Genomic DNA, 18,232 nt, shown 5'->3' on the forward strand with positions numbered 1-18,232 from the left:
TAGAGACAGCCAGAAATTGAGAAGGGAGATAGAGAGGGAGAGAAAGAGAGACACCTGCAGCCCTGCTTCACCCTCATGAAGCTTTCCCTCTGCGAGGGGCTCGAACCCGAGTCCTTGCTCACTGTAACATGTGCTCAACCAGGTGCACCACCACCACCAAGGCCTAGTTTTGTTTTTTTTAAAAAATATTTATTTATTTATTCCCTTTTGTTGCCCTTGTTGTTTTATTGTTGTAGTTATTATTGTTGTTGTCGTTGGATAGGACAGAGAGAAATGGAGAGAGGAGGGGAAGACAGAGAGGGGGAGAGAAAGACAGACACCTGCAGACCTGCTTCACCGCCTGTGAAGCGACTCCCCTGCAGGTGGGGAGCCGGGGGCTCGAACCGGGATCCTTACACGCCGGCCCTTGCGCTTTGCGCCACCTGCACTTAACCCGCTGCGCTACTGCCTGACTCCCAGTTTTGTTTTGTTTTAAGTGCTATCTGGTGTACCAAACATTGGTTATTGGTGACACCGGAGACTCACACTTGAGTGGGCTTGGGTTCAGTCCCCAGCACCACCAACAGCCGGAGCTGATCAGTGCTCTGGTCCAGGGGAGTAAAGGTGAGAGTACTTTGTGTTTGGGGAAGTGGGGACACTGAAACATTCTGACTTTGTGATGAGTCTGTCCCTCCAGGAGGAGCCCAGCACCTCACCGTCCACCGGGAGCAGAGCAGCTGGTGGGCAGCCCAACCCCGCAGGTAAGAAATCCCCAGGTCCGCCTGCCCGGACCTCTGCTCCCCGCCACCCTGCCTGGCCACATTCTCTCCCTCTCTCTCTCTCTCTCTCTCTCTCTCTCTCTCGCTCTCTTCACTGGGAAGCACCATTTTCCCCCTGGCCAAAGCTTAGCAGACATGACGGAGAGAGAGGTCAGGCCTTGCAGGGGGCAGCCAGGGAGGCCAAGGGGAAGGCCACCGCAGGCCTGACCCTGTCTACTGCCCATTGGCAGAGGCTGGCCGGAAGCCCTGGGAACGGAGCAACTCGGTGGAGAAGCCGGTGTCCTCGCTGCTGTCCAGGTGAGCCTCCTGGGGCCGCCGCGGGCCAGTCGCCAGGCTGCACACCTCACCGCTTCACCTGTCTGTTTCATCCCATGCTAGAACCCCATCCATGGCCAAGAGCCCCGAAGCTAAGAGCCCCCTGCAGTCGCAGCCACAATCTAGGTACCGCACTGCCGTCTCTGGGCTCCTCCCCTCGCCCGCTTACTAACACCCTGTCCTGCCCGCCACCTGACAGCTCACATAGCCAGGAAGTCGGGCTGGGGCTGGGGCTGGGGCTGGGGTAACGCCAGGCCACACAGGACCCTGGGGGCTGGGAGCTGGGGGCAGGGGACTGGACGCAGGGCCGAGACCCCCTCCCAGCTCTAACACTGTCCTGTCCCAGGACAGCGGGGGACGGAGCTCACCCCTGCCTTGGGGGGTGGTTGTGTGGTCCACGGCTGGACCTGGGCTGTTCTGGCTCTCTGGGGCTGTGTGCCCCTCGCCTCTCCTCGTTCCTCCGCGTCAGATGCAGGGCCGGTCTCTCCAGAGACCGCAATTCCCAGACCAAAAGCCAGCGTGTGTCATTCATGACCTAGAAGTTTCAAAGCCGACCTTGCCCAACCCGAGGAGACGTGAAGGCCGACACACACGGCCGCCTGCCTCTGCCCTGCGGAGAGCGTCCACTGCCACCAACCACAGGGAACAGCTCCGGGAGCAGGTGGCCTGTGGGCCCGGCCTGACCGAGTCAAGGATCTAACAGTGTCAGCCAGGTCTGGGCTGGAGCACCTTTCCGCCTGCAGCTGGCGCCTTGCTCTGTGTGAAGGTCCAGGACTGAGGGCTGTGCGGAGTGTGAGGCCCTGGGTCCGAGCCAGCTCTGCCACCACACGGGAACACCATAGACAGCGTGGGCGCGGTCTGTGGATGGTGGAGCAGTGCTGCAGTGTCTCTCTTCCCCTGTGTGTCTGTCCCATTCTTTTTTTTCTTTAATACTTATTTATTTTAATGTTGTATCTTTATTTATTTGTAGGATAGAGACAGCCAGAAATTGAGAGGGAAGGGGGTGATAGGGAGAGAGACAGACACCTGTAGCCCTGCTTCACCACTTGTGAAGCTTTCCCCCAGCAGGTGGGGGCCAGGGGCTCGAACCTGGGTCCTTGCGCACTGTAACATGTGTGCTCAACCAGGTGCGCCACCACCTAGCCCCAATATTTATTTATTTCCTTTTTGTTACCCTTATTTTTTATTGTTGTTGTAGTTATTATTGTTGTTATTGATGTCATTGTTGGGTAGGACAGAGAGAAATGGAGAGAGGAGGGGAAGACAGAGAGGGGGAGAGAAAGACAGACACCTGCAGACCTGCTTTACCACCTGTGAAGCGACTCCCCTGCAGGTAGGGAGCCGGGGGCTTGAACCGGGATCCTGATGCCGGCCCTTGCACTTTGCGCCACGTGCGCTTAACCGTTTTCCTCTTGATCAAGAAGCTGATGAGGGGCTGGGAGATGTGTCAAGGGCAGGTGGCAGATGTGGCCAGTGGGAGAGCCGGCCGCCATGAACAGACGAGTCCAGGGAGCAGGGTAGGCAGGGAGGGCTGCTGCTGGGTCTAGGCAGCCATGCCTGTGCCCCGTGCCCCCAGGCCGCTGGCCTTGTGCTACATGCAGGCAGAGCAGGCCCCTCCCCGGGCCCCAGGAGCACATCCCCGCATCTGGCTTCATTCTGCAGCCCATGTGAGGGAAGCAGTTTTGTTTCCAGTTTCTTGTTCTTTTTTTTTTTTTTTTTTTCCCAGCTTATTTTTCTTATCCTCGTCTCTGGACTACAGCCCACAATTTTTTTTTTTTTTTAGAGATTTTATTTATTTATGAGAAAGACAGGAGAGAGAAGGAACCAGATGTCACTCTGGCACATGTGCTGCCGGGGATCGAACTCGGGACCTCATGCTTGAGAGTCCAAAGCGTTATCACTGCACCACTTCCTGGACCACATCCCCCCACAATTTTTTTAAGTGACACACTGCTCATCCCTAGCTTGTGGGGTGCCAGGGATGGGACTTGGCGCCTCAGGTCTGAAAGTTTCCTCTGCTAATGCTGTCGGCCGTGTCTCCCTGGGTCCCCTATAACTGTTTTAATCACTTTTGAAACTTGGTGCCTAGGGCCTCACACAAGCTCCCATAGGTTCTGGGGCTTAATAGCTACACAAAAATACCCTCCTGCCTGAGGTTCTGAAGTTTCAGGTTCAATATCCACAGCACCACAAGCCAGAGCTGAGTAGGAAAGAGAGAGAGAGAGAGCGCAGAGAGAGAGAGCAGGAGAGTGTGGCTCTGACAAGCTCAGTGCCAGGGATCAATCTCTGAACTTCATGCTTCTAAGACTGACGCTCTAGCCACTGTGCCACCTCCCAGGCCACAGGGTGCCCCATTTGAAGACTTTCAAGCACAGAGCACTGCTGCTTCTCACTGTGTCCGGGCTCTGGCTGGTGGTGCCCAGCATTGAACTTGTGACCTCAGCCCCTCAGGCAGGAGAGTGTGTTCTGCCTCTCTGCTGCTGGCATGACAGCATCTGGTACCGGAGCTTCAAGTGGGCCATGCACCACAGGTGACACAGAGCTGCTGTGCTGTCCCTCTACTCTCTACTCTCTCTCTCTCTCTCTCTCCTTCTTTTCCTTTCCTTCTTTCAGAGTGACTGAGAGGAGAGACGGAGATAATGGGAAACACCTGCAGCCCTGCTTCACTGTTCATGAGGCATCCCCTGCAGGTGGGGACTAGGGACTGGAACCTGGGTCCTTTTGCTTAGTAACATGTAGGCTAAACCAGGTGCACCACTACCCGGCCCCCTACTCTGTCTCTTTCTGAAATCGCAGAGCAGGCAGGTTGACCCAGGAAGACCTCCAGGTGGATTCACACTTGTGCCGTGCCTACGCACGCACACGCACGCGCACACACACACACACACACACACACACACACACACTCGTCTGGCTCTTGGGCTGGGAAATATGGTCACAGTTTGCAGGAGACCCTAGAGCCCTGAGGCCAGACTCTGAGGCTCAGAGGGAAGCATTGAGAAGCCCGGAGAGTCATGGGCTTGCCTCCTGCACCCACCTCCACGCACCCTCACTGCCCACACTCCCTCCCCAGGATGAAGCCTGCGGGCAGCGTGAACGACGTAGGCCTGGATGCCTTAGACCTGGACCGGATGAAACAGGTACCCTCCCCCATGGGTGGGATGAAGGCTAGCTAGCATCAGAGGGGCCCCACCAAGAAAGTGGGTACCACACTGGAGGCTCCCCAGAGTCTGTGAGGGTCAGGGCAGCTGGAAGTGTCCTGGAGGGGCCAGGGCTATGGCTCTGGAGGGACCCGACCCCTCTGGCCCTGGGGACAGGCCCCAGCCACCACACCCCTCTGAACCCACAGGAGATCCTGGAGGAAGTGGCCCGGGAACTGCACAAAGTGAAGGAGGAAATCATCGAGGGTGAGCAGGCCCGGGGGGTGTCACGGGGGGCAGGGCCGGGAGCGTCCCCAGTGCCTGATGCTGGCCTCCCTCGGTCACTGGCTGAGGGCTGTGAGTACAAATGTCAGCCTCTGGGAGTGTGAGGAAAACCTGGAGGCAGAGTTGCCATGGGGCTGTTCAGATCTGCAACCAGAGGAAGGAAGGGGCGCTGGCTCCCCACCTGGGAGCATGGGGGGGGGGGCAGAACAGAAGGGTAGGTCGTGAAGGCTGAGGGCAGAGTGGAGCAGAACTGGCCTGGCCACCACAGCCCGGCCACTCCCTAACCTCACAGCCTGGGGCTGGTACCACTTGTCCAGTTTCGGCAGGCCTGGGCCAGACAGATAAGGAGTTAATGAATGAACCTGAGCCGGGGCCTCTGTGTTCATGCTGGGGAGCCACAGAGGAGGGGCTGACCCCTTTCTCCAAGTGTGTGAAGGCCACAACAGGGCTGCCTGGCTTCAGCTTCTGCGGAGGGGACAGGGTGGACACAGCCCCAGCCTCAGTTTCTCCCTCTGTGCAAGGGGAGCTCTGAGGGGCCCCCTGTTCTCACGGCATGAATGCCTGGCCCCAGTGGGGTGTATCTGTGGGAAAGACCCAAACCTGGGGCGTGGTGCTGTGCGCAGGAGCCCTGGCCTAGCTTGGAGGAAAGCCTTGCCCCCAAAGGCCAGGGCTTCCCCACCTGTCCAGGGGCCCTGCTGCCCGCAGGTAAGTCACACCTCCCAAGCCCGATTGAGAAACACTAGCTGGGACTCCCAGGGGATTTGGGGTCTTCCCAAAGTCTGCCAGAGCCTGACGCGATCACTGATGGAGCCCCAGCCTGCACCTCGAGACTGCTGGGTGGGGAGAGGCGTGGGGACAGGCCCTGCGAGAGGGGCAACTGAGCTCTCCTGTCTTTCTGTCTGTCTGTCCCTCAGCCATCAGGCAGGAGCTGAGTGGCATCAGCACCTCCTAGTGCACCTGGCCCCCCACCAGCCAATAGACGGACGGACAGACAGCGGGGACAGCGAGGAGCCTGGGGCGCAGGCCAGACCCCCAGGCACGGTCTGCCCAGCACCAGGCTCAGGCTGAGGGCTCTCAGAGCCTGCCCGACACAGAACATCAGGTGTACTTGCCTTTGTATTTTATATCTGCTTATTTAAGTGTACACTCCCTTTGGTTTCTAGAGAAGATACCCCGTCACCGCTTCATTCCGTGGCCCCCGAGTTCTTCCCTGGGTGGCGGGCGGGTGACCGTCCAGTGTGAAGGTGTCCACCCCACACTGTGTGTCCACGTGGTAATAAACGGTTCCTGTCCACACCGGCTCTGTTCTCACTGCCTGCTGCTCACCCTCGGGCTAGAGGTGCCCTGGGATGGGGAGGCAGAGGAGCCCCCCACTGCCTCCCTGAGCAGCACCCAGATCACAAAAGGACTCCTGCCATCAGGCCAGGGTGGCAGGGGGCAGGGAGCTGACCTCCCCCCCACCCCCTCCCCTATGTCTTTCCCCTGGGGACAGCTCAGGACACCCCCAACTGACAGGGGTCCTGCGTGAGTTCTCCCCAGTCAGCAGGGTCAGGGGTCCTGCTCAGGGCTGCTCAGTGCCCCACACCTGCCCGGCGCATTGCCAGCCTCCCTTCCTTCCCAGGGCTCTGTGAGGGATGTGCCCCCTGGGGCAGTGGACCCCCACCCCACTGGGTGTAAAAACAAGTTGTCCACACACACACACACACACACACACACACACCCTGAGCCAGTGAGGAGACAGCCCACACTGTCAGTCTGAAACCGTGGGAGGACTAGGGGACAAGCTGGAGTTGGGGGGATGGGATCATGGGCCCAGAGAGACGTGTACAGGGCTCACTGGGATGGAGGTGGGGGCACGGGAGCCAACACATTCCCCGAGAGCCTCTGCTGCCCAGTCAGGCCAGGGGGCAGGGTGGTAGCTGCTGGGCTCAGTACAGGACACAGACCAGGAAGGCAGGACCCAGCCTCGTCACCCAAGTCCCCAAGACCACAGTGAGGTCACGTTCCCAGGGTGCTGGGGACAAGAGCAGCAGTCTCGCCACAGAAAGAAGTGAATGCGGGCAAACCAGTTCTGGGGCAGGGCGGCGGCCAACACCTATAGCTGCAGGTCTGGACGATGCTTCGGCCCCACCCCAGGAGGGGCAGCTGTCCTCGGCCACGTGGGCCGGGGCAGGAGGCTCACAGGCGGTCCTCAGCCACCTTGCACACACGCTTCACCCTGGCGAAGGGCCCCAGGGAGTCCTCAAACACGAAGTCCCAGAGAACCTTCATCCAGGAGTGGTGCTGTGGCAGGTGGTCGTAGTACTCGGGGGCGATCTTCCGCACCTGCAGGGGTGGGGGTCAGAGGTCAGCAGGGCGCGCGCGCGCGCGCACGCAGACACACACACACACACACGCACGCACATGCACTCCTGGGGCCTGTCGCGGGGTGGGGGGCAGGTGCTGGCATAGGGTGCGAGCTCGGGGACAGGAGCATGGCTTCTGGTCTGTGGAGATCCCGCACAGGGAGAGGGCTGGGACCATGGGGACAAGAGGCCGGAGCACAGGCAGCCTCGAACTCAGACAAGCTCACGCTCAGGCATGACAGGCAGACCCCCACCCCACCCGATGTCGCATCCTCTGCCCCTGCTTCCAGTCCTCCCAGCTCCAGCCTGGGGTCCCCAGGGTTCAGGCCTACACCCCGGGTGCAGCCCCGGGGACTCCCCGGGCCAGCAGGGAATACACAGCACCCCCACGCGCACACCTCCCAGGGCCGGGGAGCAGACACCCCCACTGACCTGGGGCAGGTAGCAGCCGGGAATGCTGGGGAAGTCGTGATGTTCCACGTGGTAGCCCACGTTGAAAGCGATGCGGTTGAGGGGCCCGTAGTAGGAGTAGGTCTCGTGGCCGCGCACGAACATGTAGTGCTCGGCCACAAAGTGCCCGGACACGGGGTGCAGGCCCAGGCCCAGCAGCGAGCTGGCCAGCAGGTAGACCACGGGCTTGAAGCCGCCCAGCGCGAAGAGGGCCACGTCGGCCGCCAGCTGCACCAGCGCGTTGAGCAGCTCCATGCGGGTCAGGGCCTTGGGGTTCACGCACAGGGGCCGCAGCGTGTACACCAGCGGCTGCAGCGCCAGCCACAGCAGCTTGCGCGCCGGCGTGCAGAAGAGCCGGCCCTCCAGGGACGTGGGCACGTCCACGTCCAGCCCGTGGCCGCCCAGGTAGCGGTGGTGGTCCACGTGGTACTTCTTGAAGGACGCGGCGTAGGGCAGCGCTATGGGCAGGTTGGCCACCACGGCCAGCCAGCGGTTGAGGCCGGCGCGGCCCGTGCCGAAGGCGGCGTTGTGGGACAGGTCGTGGATGGCCAGCGTGAGCGCGTGGTTCACGCAGCCCCCGAACACGTAGGCCAGCAGCAGCAGCCAGCGCCACGCCAGCCCCCGCGCCAGCCAGCTCACGGCCAGCTGCAGCCCCACCAGCGCCAGCACCGTCCACTTGAGCCTCGGGTCCGGCCGCATCAGCGTCTTCAGCTCCGGGTACTTGGCTGCGGGCAGGGAGCACGGTGAGTGTGGGCTCCCTGGCCTCCTCCCCGCCTGCTCCCCCTCCTCCTAACTTGCCTCTTCCTCTCCCTCTGCCTCCTCCTTCGCTCCCTCCTCCGCCCTCCACCTGCTTGCCATCTGCCCTACTCTGTCCCTTCCCTCCTCTCTCCTCCCTCCTTCCTCTCCCTCCCCCTCCAACTTGGTATCTTCGTTTGTTTGTTTGTTTGTTTGTTTGTTTGTTTGTTTGGCTGGTTGGTTGGTCAGTTGCTTGGTTGTTGTCACAACTGCCGCTGCTGGTTTTTTGTTTATTTATTTTCTTTCTTTATTTTCCCCTTTGTTGCCTTGTTTTCATTGTTGCTGTCCCCTTGTTGTGTTTTTTTTAAAAAACTTATGTATGAACAGGACCAGGCAGCGTGGTGCACTGGGTAGAGCACACATGTTTCCCACATGCAAGGACCTGGGTTCAAGCCCCTGGCCCCAGTGAGGCAGGGCTGCAGGTGTCTATCTCCCCCTCCTCTCTGTTTCTACCCTAAAAAGAAAGGAATTTTTTTAAAAATTAAATTAAGGAAATGGCCGTCGAGAGGAGTGGATTTGTGACGTAAGCACCAAATCCTAGTGATAACCCCAGTGACCACCAAAAAATAATAATAATAATATTTTTTATTTATTTATTTCTTTGTTTGTTTTTGCCGCCAGAGTTGTCCCCGCTGCTCCCGGAGGCCATTTTTCCCATTTTATTGCTCTAGTTGTTATTGTTGCCATTGCTGTTGTTGTTGTCGGGCAGGACAGAGAGGAAATGGAGAGAGGAGGAGAAGACAGACACCTGCAGACCTGCTTCACCGCCTGTGAAGCGACCCCCCTGCAGGTGGGGAGCCGGGGGCTCGAACTGGGATCCCTACGCCGGACCTTGCGCTTTGCGCCACATGTGCTTAACCCGCTGCGCCACCGCCCGACCCCGTTTGTATGTTTTTCTTTCGTTCTTTTTTTATGTTGGTGCAGGGGATTGAATCTGGGACTTTGGAGCTTCAAACATGAGAGTCTCTTTGCATAACCATTATGCTATCTACCCTTGCCCAAAAAAGACTTATTTATAACCAAGAGAAAGAACCAAAGCATCACTTTGGTATAGGCTGTGTGAGAAAGCAAACTCAGGGGCTCTGGGCTTTTCTGGTCTCCTGGAATTCCGCCGGCTAGCACACTCGCACACATGCACACACGCTCACACCTGCCTTCTCCCCTCCTCCCAGCCTTCACTGAGACTCGGGACAGGACCCCAGCTCTGGAAGGCCCCCCAAAACCAGCCCTGCAGTGGCGTTGGTGCCCGGAAATGTCTGAGGAGACTTCCTGTGGGCCTTTGCCACCAGCCTGGGAGAGCGAGTGTCACCGCAATCAGCAGCCAGGCCTATGGGGGGGACACCCCCAGGAACCTCAGAGGGTGTGACTGTGACGGGGAGGGGCTCTCAGAGGCGTGCTCTCAGTTCTGAGGAAGTAAGATAAACTGTGAAGTGCGTTTCTTGTGGGTGGTGGGTGCTTTTGTGCTTTTCAGAATTTTGTTTTTATAGAAAAGGAAAAAACAATGAAATGTGGGGGGGAGGGGCTTCAGGGGAGGGGTTTCTAGGCCACAGAGCAGAGGTAGAGGCCTTTGATCAAGCAAACGCCCGGCCTGGCCTTCCAGAATCTCCAAACTTCTCTGGGTGGGGCAAGGCGGAAGGGAGGAGCCGGCCGCTATGGCCCTTCTTCATGTTCTCAGGGTTGCCAGCACCCCCCAGCCCCCGCCTGTCTGAGGAGGCCGTGCAGGCAGGGGCTGGACCAGGGACACCCTCAGTGGCCACCCTCCCACCTCTGGCTCGCCCTGAGGCCCCAACGACGCAGCCCTGCAGGATGAGTGGATAGAGAGGTCACTGCAGTGGCCGCTGCCCCCTGGGCCTGTGGACACAACCTTTCTTTGGGTGCAGACCGGTGACACCAGCAAAAGGGATGCGGGGACTGTGGAGGCCTTGAACTTATGCCCAGACACAAAACAGGTGTTCACTGCAAACCCGGAACCACCTCCCGGGACCACCAGGGGCCTGAGCTCCACGGCCAGACCTCCTGCTCCCATGACCCAGACAGAGGAGCCCTTGGTCCAGGGGGCACAGGAGGACTCATGTCCCAGGGGGCCAAGATGGGGTGGTGCTCAGGGAGGGTGAGAACCCCAGCCCCCAACAGGGGTTAAGAATTTCTTTGGGGTCAGGCGGTAGCGCAGCGGGTTAAGTGCAGGTGGCGCAAAGCGCAAGGACCGGCATAAGGATCCCGGTTCAAGCCCCCGGCTCCCCACCTGCAGGGGAGTCGCTTCACAGGCGGTGAAGCAGGTCTGCAGGTGTCTGTCTCTCCCCCTCTCTGTCTTCCCCTCCTCTCTCCATTTCTCTGTCCTATCCAACAACGACGCCATCAATAATAATGACTATAACAATAAGCTCCTCCTCTTTCTCCTTTTTCTCTTTCTCCTCCTTCCGTTACCAGGTTACTGTTGGATTCAGTGCCTGTACACTTCCACGGCTCCCATTCTTGGCTCTTAATTAAAATTAAAATAATAATAATAAAATAACGACAACAATAAAACAAGGGCAACAAAAGGGAATAAATAAATAAAAATAAATTTTAAAAAATAGTAAGAAAGACTCAGCCCGGGGCCAGGTGGTGGCGCACCTGGTTGAGTGCACATGTTACAATGTACAGGGACCTGGGTTCAAACCCCCAGCCCCCACCTGCAGGGGGAAGCTTTGTGAGTGGTGAAGCAGGGCTGCAGGTGTCTGTCGGTCTCTCTCCCTCTCTATCACCCCCTTCTCTCTCAATTTCTGACTGTCTCTAGAAAGAAAGAAAGAAAGAAACAAAGGAAGGCAGAAAAGGAAGGAAGGGTGGCTCAGTGGGTAAAGTGTTGGACTCCCAGGCACGAGGTCCCGAGTTCAATCCCTAGCCTCCCCTGAGTCAAAGTGGTGTTCTGCTTCTCTCCTATAAACATAGCAAACTTAAATATCTATGTGTATATTTAAGGATAAAACAGATCGTTCATTATACACGGCAGAGTGGTGTCCTCTGTCTCTCTCAACTTCTCTCTCTCATGAGTAAAGACCTTCTGGGCTGGAGAGATAGCCTAATGGTTCTGCTAAAGGTTCTCCTGCCTGAGGTTCCAAGTTCCCAGGTTCAACCCTCAGCTCCACCACCAGGCAGAGATAAGCAGGGCTCTGGTCTCCCTCCATCTCTCTCTCATTAAAATAGATAAAAATATTAAATAAATAAATAAATAAGCTGCGTGTGGTTGTGTGTGTGTGTGTGTGTGAGAGAGAGATCTGGGCCTCACATGTGTGATCTCACCATTCCCTCACACTACTGCAGGGAGAGAGAGAGAGAGGGAGATGGAAAGACAGCACAATTACCAGTGCTTCCCCATGCAGCACCAGGTCGGCCAGCCCCAGGACCCCTAAATCAGTAAAGCTCTTAATTTTTTTGTTTTTATTTAAATGACAACCTAGGGAGAGAGAGAGAGAGAGAGCATAGTCTAGGTTATACAAAAAGACTGTCCTGCCTGAGGCTCTGAGGCCCCAAGTTCAATCCCTAGCACCACCATCAGCCAAAGATGAACAGGGCTCTGATATAAATGAATGAATGAATATAAATATAAATATAAATATAACATTTTAAATGACAGATTTCAGAATGGGGCAATGGGTTTGAGTTGTTGGATTTTGGCCGGGGGGTTGTTGCTTTTTTTTTTTTTTTTTTTGCCTTTTTCTTTCATGTTGCTAAGGTTTTGCACTCCTGCTAACTTATTTTTTTTATCCCCTTTTCATCTCATAAAGAGTGAAATTAAAAGGGAGAGGCAGAGGGAGGAGAGGCGTGAGTAGCTGGCATAACGGTTATGCAAAGAGACTTCCCTGCCTGAGGTTCCAAAGTCCGAGATTCAATCCCCCCACACCACCATAAGCTAGAGCTGAGCAGTGCTCTGGTAAAAAAAAGAAAAAAAGAAAGATAGAAAAAAGAAAAGAAAGAAAGAAAAGAAAAAGAAGAGAGAGAGCACTTACAAATTTCCCTATTGCTGGTGGAGCCTTGAGCATGGTTGAGTCATCTGCCAGACCCCAGGGTCTGTTTTAAGACCTAGTTTATTTGTGGAAGCAGAGAGCCAGTATCTGGCACCCGGGGCACCACTGAGGGACTCGGGGCCACACGTTTGTGAGTCCAAAGCCCCACTACGTGCCTCCGACCGGGCTGTTAAAATTTCTTTCTTTATCTGAGACAGAGACAGAGAGACCAGAGCACTGCTCGGCTCTGCCATGTGGAGGCTTTGCAGACTGAGCCTCTGGGGCCTCGGGCATGCAAACCCTTCACTCTAGTGCGAAATTGTCTCCCCGGGCGGGGGCACTGGATTGGAATCAGCATTCTTCAAAGACATGACACTGGCCCAGAACACAGACACAAGGCAGGGCCACGCCCCAGGACCCTGGGTGACCACACACGAAGTCCTGAGCCTGCAAGTGGCCTCCTGGGTAGCGGGGGGAGGGGGGTCCCTCATGGGGTGGGGGGACAGCCGGGAGCCAGGTGCTGGGGGCCACCACCCCGCGGCCTCCCCAGCTTCCTCTTGGAAGGAGGCCAAGAGCTGGGCAAGGCACACCTGGCCAGGTGAGCAAGCAGCAAGGTCAGAGCCTGGCAGCTGGGCACAGGGTGTGGGGAGTGGAGGATGCCTGGGGGTCCCTTCCCCCGCTGACTGGGGAGCCCTGCCGCCCAGCCCCACACAGCCACGGGTGCTGGGGCAGAAGTACGGAGTCCTGCCACCACAGACTGCAGACATTCCCTTCCTTAGAGGGCAGGAGCCTCCTCTTAGGGCTCAGTGTGGGGGCTGCAGGTCCCTCCTTTCAGGGGCACCTAGAGGTGTGTTACCTCCAGCCCACCACACCCCAGGAGGCCCGGGCATCACATGACAGCATTGCAGCCTTAAAGGGTCCCCTCCTGGCCCCAACGCCATGCTGCCCTGTGTGGGGCCCGGGGTCCCAGACACAGCAGAGATGTGCTCCCCACTCCCCAGCCAGGCCCTGCTGCCTCCCAGGCCAAGTACGAAGGCAAAATGAAGCCTGTCCAGTGAGGTGACTCCTGCTTGACCTTCGGTTTCAGGCTCAATACTTGCTGAGAATGGAGAGCCCCGCTGTGGAGCAGGGCCCACCCCTGGCCCAGCGGCAGAGCACACGGCTGACATGCCCGGGCCCTCAGATGAGCCATATTCTACTTCCCTCCCTCATAAACGTTAAAGAAGTCGGAGGTAGGGCGGTAGGTAGCACAGCGGGTTAAGCGCATGTGGTGCGAGGGACAAGGACCGGCGCGAGGATCCCGGTTCCAGCCCCCCGGCTCCCCACCTGCAGGGGAGTCACTTCACAGGCGGTGAAGCAGGTCTGCAGGTGTCTGTCTTTCTCTCCCCCTCTCTGTCTTCCCCTCCTCTCTCCATTTCTCTCTGTCCTGTCCAACAACAATGACATCAATAACAACAACAATAATAACCACAACAATAAAGTAGCAAGGGCAACAAAAGGGAATAAATAAATATTTTAAAAAGTTAAAGAAGAAGCTGGGATGAGATGTGCAGCAGTTGGGGCTCCAGCCTCGCCCTGCAGGCGCCCCCAGCACCAGGAGAAGCTCTGCTTCCTGTCTCTCTGTGTCTCTCTGCCTCACTGAAGAAGCTCACACCTGCATGAAGCCTCAGCCCCACAAAATGATGATGATGAGGAGGAGGAGACACTTCTGCATGATGGTTCTGCAGAGACTTTCTTTTTAAGTATTTATTCCCATTTGTTGCCCTTGTTGTTTTATTGTTGTAGTTATTATTGTTGTTATTGATGGCATCATTGTTGGATAGGACAGAGAGAAATGGAGAGAGGAGGGGAAGACAGAGAGGGGGAGAGAAAGACAGACACCTGCAGACCTGCTTCACCGCCTGTGAAGCGACTCCCCTGCAGGTGGGGAGCCGGGGCTCGAACCGGGATCCTTATGCCGGTCCTTGCGCTTTGTGCCACCTGCGCTTAACCCGCTGCGCTACCTCCCGACTCCTGCAAAAAGACTTTCATGAGGGCCAGGCAATGGCACACCTGGTTGAGCGCACGTGTTACCGTGCACAAGGATCAGGGTTTGAACCCCTGGTCCCCTCCTGCGGGGTTGGGCCGTGGGGGCTTCAGGAGCAGTGAAGCCCGACTGCAGGTGTCTCTTTGTCTCTCTGTCCCCTCTTGCTCTCAATGCCTGTGATTCTATCAAAAAGAAAATAACGGGGGCCGGGCTGTAGCACACATAACACTAAGCACAGGGACCCATGCAAGGATCCCAGTTCGAGCCCCCAGCTCCCCACCTGCACAGAGGATGCTTCATAGGCAGTGAAGCGGGTCTGCAGGTGTCTGTCTTTCTCTTCCCCTCTCTCAATATCTCTGTCCTATCAAATAAAATGAGGAAAAATGGCCTCCAGGAGCAGTGGATTCCTACTGCCAGCACAGAGCCCCAACAATAACCCTGGATGCACAAATAAATAAATATAACTAATAATAAATCAGGACTAGGCATACCTGCCTACGTGCACACAGTACAGTGCAGAAGGACCTGGGTTCAAGCCCTTGGTCTCCACAAACGGGGAAAGCTTCACAAGTGGTGAGTCAGGACCACAGGTGTCTCTCTGTCTCTTTCCCTCTCTATCTCTCCCTCCCCTCTCAATTTGTCTCTATCCGATAATAAAAAAATAAATAAATAAGTGGTCCAAGAGGTGGCGCAGTGGATAAAGCACCGGACTCTCAAGCATGAGGTCCTGAGTTCAATGCCTGGCAGCACATGTACCAGAGTGATGTCTGGTTCTCTCTCTCTCTTCTCCTATGTTTCTCATTAATAAATAAATAAAATCGGGGGCCAGGGGTAGCACAGCAGGTTAAACGCACATGGCGCAAAGTGCAGAGACCAGCATAAGGATCCCGGCTCGAGCCCCGGCTCCCCACCTGCAGGGGAGTCGCTTCACAGGCGGTGAAGCAGGTCTGCAGGTGTCTATCTTTCTCTCCCCCTCTCTGTCTTCCCCTCCTCTCTCCATTTCTCTCTGTCCTATCCAACAACGAACGACAACAACAACCACAATAATAACCACAACAAGGGGCAACAAAAGGGAGGGGAAAAAATGGCCTCCAGGAGCAGGTGCAGGCACCAAGCCCCAGCAATAACCCTGGAGGCAAATATATGTGTATATATATATATATATATATATATATATATATATATATCATTAAAAATAAATAAATAACTCGGGACTGAGGTGAGGAGAGACAGAGCCCCAGACATCCCCCACACACACACTGTCTGTGCGAGCTCACAGCCCCTCCACCCAGTGACACACTGTGACAGAACTGTCCACCACCTGAGCCCAGGGAGCAAGGCTGGGGAACGTGACCGCTCTCCCAGGACCCCAGCTCTGGGGACACAGGCCGGCTGGGACAGGCTCCCGGTAGTAGGAACAAGGGTGACAAGGGGGCAGAGGCAGCCTTCCTTCTCCACACGTCACCCGCCAGCCCATGGCCCGCTTCCCCAACTCCCCTGGCTCTTCCTGATTCTTTTTATATATTTTTTTTTCCTGCCAAGTGTGGGCCAAGCTTTCTTTCACAAGTGAAACCCCAGAATCACAGAGCTCCTTGTCTTGGGATAGACACGTCTGGCTGCCCCCACTGGCCTTGGGACCCCGTTTTCTCAGCCCCCACATGGGTGCGGCCAGTGGACTTTGCGCTGCTCCCAGCAGAGATTATCATCTTTATTGGGCTCCCAGCCCTGAGCCTGGCAGCCTGCGGCTGGCACCTGACAGGGCAGGGCGGGGAGGGGCAAGCATGCATTCCCACAGGACTGAACCCAGGAAGGGCCTGGCCCCTAATCTAGACCCCTCTCTGAGCCTCCTGGCCCAGGTGGGGCGGTGGCTGTCTCGGGATGGGACTGAGCACCGCCAGCCCTGCACCCCAACTCTGACACAAGGACTGGCACTGACCTTCTCAACTCCACCGAGCCCGGGTGTCCTCATCTTTATTCCCATGCCCAGCGTCACATGGGCAATGAGTAAGGGCTGGCATTCCTGCCTTGCCAGCGGTGCAACACCCACCCCTGCATGCCCCCAGGGGACCCCAGAGGTAGGAGTCCCAGGGGAATGCCTCCCCCCGAATTAGAGAGGGGGTGCAGAGGCAGGGCGCCTGAGCACTGAGGCCCCCACAGAGAGTGAGCAGGACCCCTGCGCCTCTGGGGACCCCCAGGCCCTCGTCAGGGCATGATGGTGTGTTCCCAGCAACCTGGCTGTGCCTTCAGGAGTGAGACCCACAGGGCAGGGCCACCCGGGGCGCCGCACAGAGTGCCTTCCCAGAGCACCATGGGAGCACGTCCAAAGCAAGCAGACAACAAAGGGACAGCGGGGAGGGGACGGAAAACAGTTCAGACCCCAGCACTGCCATGGCCAGAGTGATGGAGAGAGAGACGGGGAGGGAGCGAGGGCTGGAGACCCATCCCAGCATTAGCACACAGGACTTGCACACAAGAAGCCCCAGGTTCAATCCCCTGTACCACCGTTGCCAGAGCTGAGCAGGGCTCTGATCTCTCCTGGATGGACAGAGGGAGGGAGGCAGGGGCAGGGGCAGGGGCAGGGGTGACAGTGTGGTGGCTGAGCATGGGACTTGTATGATCAGCAAGAGGGTCCGAATGTGATGCCTGCTACTACTGACACTTAAAACCAGCCAAGAAGGGGAGAGGAGAGGAGAGGAGAAAAGAGAGGGAGGGAGTGGATAGGGGAAAGGAGAGAATAGAGAGGAGAAAAGGCAGGAGAGGGGGGAGAGGAAAGGATGAGAGGGGGAGGACAGGAGAAGAGAGGAGAGGAGAAGAGGGGAGGAGAGGAGAGGAGGAAAGAGGAGAGGAGAGGAAGGGGGAGGAGGGGAGAGGGGAGGGGGCAGAGTAGGGAAGAACCCACTGACCCCAGTCACTCAGGGGAAGGCAGGTGTTGGGATCCCAGCAAGCCCATCACAGAGGAGCCATTTGCCAGGGCAGGGCAGGGCAGTCTTAGACGCCTCCATGCACTGAGCTCTCTAACAAGTAGAAAACCGACTCCAAGAAAAATACCTGGGGGCCGGGCAGTGGCACAACGGGTTAAGCGCAGGATCCTGGTTCGAGCCCCCGGCTCTCCACCTGCAGGGGAGTCGCTTCACAGGCGGTGAAGCAGGTCTGCAGGTGTGTGTCTTTCTCTCCCCCTCTCTGTCTCCCCCTCCTCTCTCCATTTCTCTCTGTCCTATCCAACAACAACAGCTATAAGAACAATAGCAACTACAATGAGCATAACAGCAAGGGCAACAAAATGGGAAAAATAGCCTCCAGGAGCCGCGGGCTTGTATTGCAGGCACCGAGCCCCAGTGATGACCTTGGAGGACAAAAGAAAGAAAGAAACCTGAAGAAAGTGTGAACGTCCAATTAAACGAACACCAGCTTTCAAATGCAAATCAAGTGGAGAGTTCAGGTCTCAGAGAGATTATGCAAAACCTTCCGTCCCACCTGAGGGTCCCAGGTACCTTCCCCTCCACCAGGGGCCAGAGCTGAGCAGGGCTGGGGCTGGAGGATTATCTAAGGAAACAATAACAACACCCAGAGTAATGATAACAAGAAAGCCACTGCTGTCACTGCCTTGCTGACCTGCTTGTCAAAGGCCAGACGAGAGGCTGTTGGCAGGTGGGACCCAGGGCTCCCAGGGGCCGCGCCACCCCCCTAGCTGACCAGCCCACGTGCAGAGCTGCCCCCCTGCACCCCGGGGCGAGTTCTCGCCAGGGTCGCCCATTCGGACGGGGCTGCCCAGGGGCGCTCCTGGGAGCCAGGGCGCGGGAGGGCGGGAGGCCAGCTGCCCCCCCCCGACGCGACACCCCACCCCGCTCACCGAGCATCTCCTTGCGTCGCTGCGTGTGCGGTTGGTCGGTGTAGACCCACTCGAAGTCGGTGCGGCCGGAGCTGTTGCCCATGGCGCGGGGAGGGGCCGCCGGGGCGGCAGGCAGGGGCGAGGAGCAGTGGGCAGCGCTCAGGGCAGGTGGGCAGGGGCGAGGAGAGGTGGACAGGGGACGAGGGGCAGGTGGGCAGCGCTCAGGGCAGGTGTGCAGGGCGAGAGCAGTGGGCAGCGCTCGGGGCAGGTGCGCAGGGCGAGGAGCAGTGGGCAGCGCTCGGGGCA

General features: G+C 57.4%; 2 protein-coding genes across 5 annotated transcripts in view; one reads left to right on the forward strand and one right to left on the reverse strand.

Moving 5' to 3' along the window:
- The window catches only part of EVL (Enah/Vasp-like), a 67,608-nt gene extending 61,814 nt beyond the window's left edge, over positions 1-5,794 (forward strand). For 3 of the 4 annotated variants that reach the window (XM_060181058.1, XM_007518332.3, XM_016186088.2), the window contains exons 9-14: positions 677-740; positions 989-1,055; positions 1,137-1,199; positions 4,147-4,213; positions 4,423-4,480; positions 5,413-5,794. In XM_060181058.1, the coding sequence (XP_060037041.1) occupies positions 677-740; positions 989-1,055; positions 1,137-1,199; positions 4,147-4,213; positions 4,423-4,480; positions 5,413-5,450 (357 nt within the window). In that variant the 3' untranslated portion in view covers positions 5,451-5,794. The remainder of the gene's footprint in view (positions 1-676; positions 741-988; positions 1,056-1,136; positions 1,200-4,146; positions 4,214-4,422; positions 4,481-5,412) is intronic. The other variant, XM_060181059.1, reaches the window with a different exon arrangement.
- On the reverse strand, positions 5,598-18,161 carry DEGS2 (delta 4-desaturase, sphingolipid 2). The gene is made up of 3 exons (XM_007518333.3): positions 17,948-18,161; positions 7,276-8,018; positions 5,598-6,823 (listed from the first exon to the last, which is right to left on the reverse strand). Exons 1-3 carry the CDS (start codon positions 18,027-18,029, stop codon positions 6,677-6,679), a joined length of 972 nt encoding a protein of 323 aa, XP_007518395.1. The 5' UTR covers positions 18,030-18,161; the 3' UTR covers positions 5,598-6,676.
- Positions 18,162-18,232: the final 71 nt, after the last annotated feature.

This window comes from Erinaceus europaeus, chromosome 22 (assembly GCF_950295315.1).
Source record: "Erinaceus europaeus chromosome 22, mEriEur2.1, whole genome shotgun sequence".
NCBI classification, from domain to species: domain Eukaryota; kingdom Metazoa; phylum Chordata; class Mammalia; order Eulipotyphla; family Erinaceidae; genus Erinaceus; species Erinaceus europaeus.

What these genes read in the sequence shown, in the direction of transcription:
- DEGS2 (XM_007518333.3), bottom strand. Translation starts at nt 18,029, where the DNA reads ATGGGCAACAGCTCCGGCCGCACCGACTTCGAGTGGGTCTACACCGAC. An exon ending in GCGACGCAAGGAGATGCTCG is followed by an intron (nt 8,019 to 17,947) that starts GTGAGCGGGGTG and finishes CCCTGCCCGCAG; the next exon opens with CCAAGTACCCGGAGCTGAAG. An exon ending in CCGGCTGCTACCTGCCCCAG is followed by an intron (nt 6,824 to 7,275) that starts GTCAGTGGGGGT and finishes CCACCCCTGCAG; the next exon opens with GTGCGGAAGATCGCCCCCGA.